The 4,240-nt window shown below is 40.1% G+C and overlaps 1 protein-coding gene across 2 annotated transcripts in view; it reads left to right on the top strand.

Annotated features, from left to right (window-relative positions):
• The first annotated feature begins 53 nt into the window (after window positions 1-53).
• Window positions 54-4,240, top strand: part of VDAC3 (voltage dependent anion channel 3) — a 12,334-nt gene continuing 8,147 nt past the window's right edge. Inside the window, exons 1-4 of one of the 2 annotated variants that reach the window (XM_008632751.2) lie at window positions 54-76; window positions 1,319-1,390; window positions 2,511-2,560; window positions 3,680-3,682. In XM_008632751.2, the coding sequence (XP_008630973.1) occupies window positions 1,324-1,390; window positions 2,511-2,560; window positions 3,680-3,682 (120 nt within the window). In that variant the 5' untranslated portion in view covers window positions 54-76; window positions 1,319-1,323. The remainder of the gene's footprint in view (window positions 77-1,318; window positions 1,391-2,510; window positions 2,561-3,679; window positions 3,683-4,240) is intronic. The other variant, XM_008632759.2, reaches the window with a different exon arrangement.

Here is a 4,240-nt window from a genome sequence, read left to right as displayed (position 1 = left end):
AAGGGCCAGCTACAAATCCACGATTATGGAGCGTTCTGTAATGTTTCCACGGGCTCCAGATCCTCTAAACCCACAGGTACGTATAGAAGCATAGAATATCCTGCATTAGAAGGGACCCACAAGGATCATCGAGCCTGTGTACTGATAGATAGATAGATAGTGCAGGTTAGTTATTAAGTCACCGAACAAAGAGTGTTTGTATACTGTGTGATGTAAATTGCCCAAGTGCTTCATTTTAGGAAGGGCTTGCTGTCTGAAAGCAGGACAGTAGTGCTGCATTTGCGACAGGGAAAGTGAGTACATAGGTACGCAACTAAAATGATGGAATACAAGTGATAACTTTAGGACTTCCACGTGTTTTGCTCGCATCATTGCTTTATAGATTAGTCTTTCAGTCTTTTGGTATAAACAAATGGGGGATCAGGGATTTCTGGTGCTGGGTGTTGCAGAGAAGAATATGACCAAATGCATCAGCAGTAGGAATGGCAAAGAATTGCCCTTAAAATCAAATGAAAGGAGCATCTTTGATAGCTTTTCTCTTCCAGAGCAGGTGTGCCTTTGCATTCATGCAAACTTATTTTAGAAGAGGAAGGCTAATTTTCCACTGGGGAAGAGTTTTCCTACTTCTTTACTGTGGACTTTCTGATGTAAAATCCCTAAATTGTGGTAACTAACAAAATGTATCATCTAAGCTGCAATATTAAATGCCTGTCCTTTTGAGCTTTGTCCTCCAATGTAGCAGTAACAGTATTAGGAAATGTACCCATGTTAGCAAATTTAGTTTTTGTTGCTCTGTGGGTGCAGTGCAAAAGTACTCACTGATGGCTACTGGACAGTGTACCGCGATGTGTTTTATATTTTTCACATCTCTGAAGAAGCTTTCTGTGAAGTCACAAGTGCAGATGGAAGTGAGACTGGTTTTCCTTTGGGCTTGTTAAGTGCTGACGTCGTTTGCCACGTGGGGTCCCTTTCAGAATGGGTCCTGTCACAAAAGCGATGTTTCCTTGTTATCAGAACAGCAGTGAGGCTCCCGTGAGTTCTTTTTGCAATGTAAGACTGTGAGGCCAGCATATGTAGTTGAATGTAATACCTGGGGTTCAGTGATTCTAAATAATGGATTGGCTTTCGTAACGTCCTTGAATCGAAGCTTGTTTTTGACAAAGCAACAATGATGCAAGGATGACTTTGATGAACATTCTTCAAAGATCTGTTAGTTCTGTGTTGGTGATGTATTCATAGACATTTATAAATGCTTTGGATATAGTTTAGATTCTATGCTGTTACAGCTAAAATTCTTACAGCTTTCCGTATGTTTTAGATCCAATGGCTGTCCCACCACCGTACAGTGACTTGGGAAAGTCTGCCAGGGATGTATTCAACAAGGGATATGGTAAGTAAGACGGTGATGATGGTTTGATCACCTTTCACATTTTTTCCTCAGGCATCTTGAAAATGCCAGTAAGAACATGAGTACCTCAGAGATTCCCTAACATCTTATGGCAGAAAATCAGCAGAGGCCTCTGGAGCATCCAGCCCCTTTTGATTCTGAACTTTGGATATGTGTTATGAAAGTACTGCAGTGGCAAAGACTTCCCTTTGAGGGGAAGGTTACAAGTTTGACCCTAAGATGCACTCCAGAACAGTCTCTGAAAAATGCTGCACCCTTTTTTTACCTTCTGATTTTTCTATTTAGTCATGAAATCAGAGATACTGATGTAGATTGCCATAGGGGAGACCATGTGTGGCAATAAACAGGTTCCTGAGGCAGAGTGATCTTTAAGCCTATTGTTAAAGCTGGAGTGCAAATATTTTCATGGTATTTGCATTTCTCCCTTTTCTGGAAACAGTACTAGGAAGTGTCGATTTTTTAAAATCTGATTTTGTGTGTAATAAAGATTTCATTTGTATCCCGAATCCACATGCTACATAAAACTAAAATGCACTGTGGTCTGTTCTCTCCCACCCTGGAGTTCAGACTTTGCTAAAAATCAACTCAAGTTTCCTGCTTTGGTGTCAGTTACTTCAAGCTTTTCTGCTTTGCGCAAGGTATTTCCCCAGATTCAGAGCAGACAGAAAAGGAAGAAAGCAATAGTATCTCTGTATATGGCACTGATTGAAGTAAGTTGAAACATACGGTTTTTGGAGTAGAGGAAAAGACAAGTTTCCCGCCTTGCAATCAGAAATACAAATGTAAAGTAAGTAAATCAGAAGAGAGGGTTAACTGTGTTGATGGGTCCCAGACTGCAGGTAGCTATAAAAGGTGGAGATACTTGATGAGTGGTGTCTATTATGACTATAGATTATGAGGCCACTTACTCTGGGTTGTCACAATTCCTTCAGCCATTCTTCTCATAATCCTCATAACCATTGGTATGATCAACAACTGTTTAAACATGAAAATAGGCTGTTTCAGGTCGGTGTACCCTATCTGGCCTACTCTGGGTATCTTGGAAGTAAGACTTGTTTGTATGTTGCAGTGAAACAGGTGCTGTGTGCTGTTTCATTTTCAGGATTTGGAATGGTCAAGTTAGAGTTGAAGACCAAGTCTTCCAGTGGGGTGGTAAGTATTGGGGGCTTTCAACATCACCAGCATGGCAATGGAAGGACAAATTCCTGAACTGGTAACAAGTATTAACTTGCTGGCAGGTGTTGCTTCTCTCTTTCATTTCTCATTTTAAAACTCATAGCTGACTGAACTATTTCTACAATAGTACGTACCTGATGTAGCAGTCTTTTCTTTTCCTGTGGTGTGCAAGAATTTTCACTCATCTTGTTGTTACTCTCCTCCCTGTTCCCATTGACGCATCCCAAACGTGAGTTTTTTCACCTTACGTAGCTCTCATTTCTACTTATGAATGCAACTGAGTTTCCCTGCTGTTACTGGTTTTCGTAGGATTTTTAGTCCAGAGGGACTTTTATCCACAAGGTCAAGGGGCAAATAAGCACCAGAGTTTAACTTAACTGCATTCTCACTCATTTCCACTGTGCTTAAAATTCAAGACCTAATTAAGACTGAAAACAGTCCTTCTGTGGTACCCAATACATAGAATTTGAGATTTTAAGTAAGCTTTAGCATTCCAAGTAACAAGAATCTCTGTGGTCCCCATTTTAACGATGGAGAATTGAAGCTTCCTCACAATTTCACAGGAGGGCTGGCAAAACCAGGAATGGGTGTCCTAATGTTGACCTTTAACCACAGGCATATACCGTTTACTAGATAATATTTTTCTCACACTGACTCTGAGTTCTCCACATCTTACCACTCAATGCTGTTCTGATTGGTAAGATGAGCTGCTTTTCAGCCTACTTCATAGCCATATTTGCCTTAGCTCCCTTCTTTTCTTGCATTCTTATTATGCAAATGGTGTAAATTCTTACTTCTGTATTACTGTATTCTGTCTCAGTTGAGCTTTTGATGATTACTTGCATTGTGCACCAGGAATGTGTGGGCAAGAGGAACTGTGTGGTCTCCATACTGTGGCTGCCTCCGCTTACTGACATCTCGTTGATAGGCAGTTTTCCTGGCTGGAAATTTTCCTGGCTGGAAGTTTCGATTCTCAAATAATATGCTAATAGTTAATGATGCCATCTCCTGATTGTGATGGAACATGAACAACTGTATTAAGTTCTAAAATGGGCTTTTTCTTTTCCATGCAATTTTCATTGGATGTTTATCCAGTTGGTAAGAATAGTGACTGTTTTGACACGTTGGTTCTTTAATGCTTTGTCTGACAAGGCTTTCTGTGCTGCATACTGTCATTTGTAAACCGTTAAATTGTTTGTAGTCGTGTTGTTATTCACGCTGTGCAATTTGACTGTTTCCATAGCTCTAAATCTGCTGTATGATCCATGTATGTAAAGCCATTTGCAATCTTTGTCCAACAATCCACAACAAGAACACTGTAAAAACAGCGAGAGGGAAAACAAGATTGATATGGTATTGGTACAGTTGTCTGTTGCTTCAGGATTTGAGCTTGTTAGTGTTTCTGATGAGGATTCTGATACAAGAAAATAGAGTTTTGGGGATGGAGATGAAGTTAGGAACGAAGCGTGAGATCTAATTCATACATGGATACTAATAGTACCTCTGATTGTTATGACACAAACGTGGATGTTTTTCCTGTGGACTTAGAAAACAACAGTGATACCTGTAGACCTAGAAAACCACAATGATAGTGTCTAGTGACTATAATTGTTTCATAGATTGCAAGTGGTTTTGCCTACTAAGTGCATGGCATTC

Source organism: Corvus brachyrhynchos, unplaced genomic scaffold (assembly GCF_000691975.1).
Source record: "Corvus brachyrhynchos isolate BGI_N302 unplaced genomic scaffold, ASM69197v1 scaffold150, whole genome shotgun sequence".
NCBI classification, from domain to species: Eukaryota; Metazoa; Chordata; class Aves; order Passeriformes; family Corvidae; genus Corvus; species Corvus brachyrhynchos.
The sequence above is the reverse complement of the archived record's forward strand: the minus strand, read 5'-3'. Positions and strand labels throughout refer to the sequence as shown.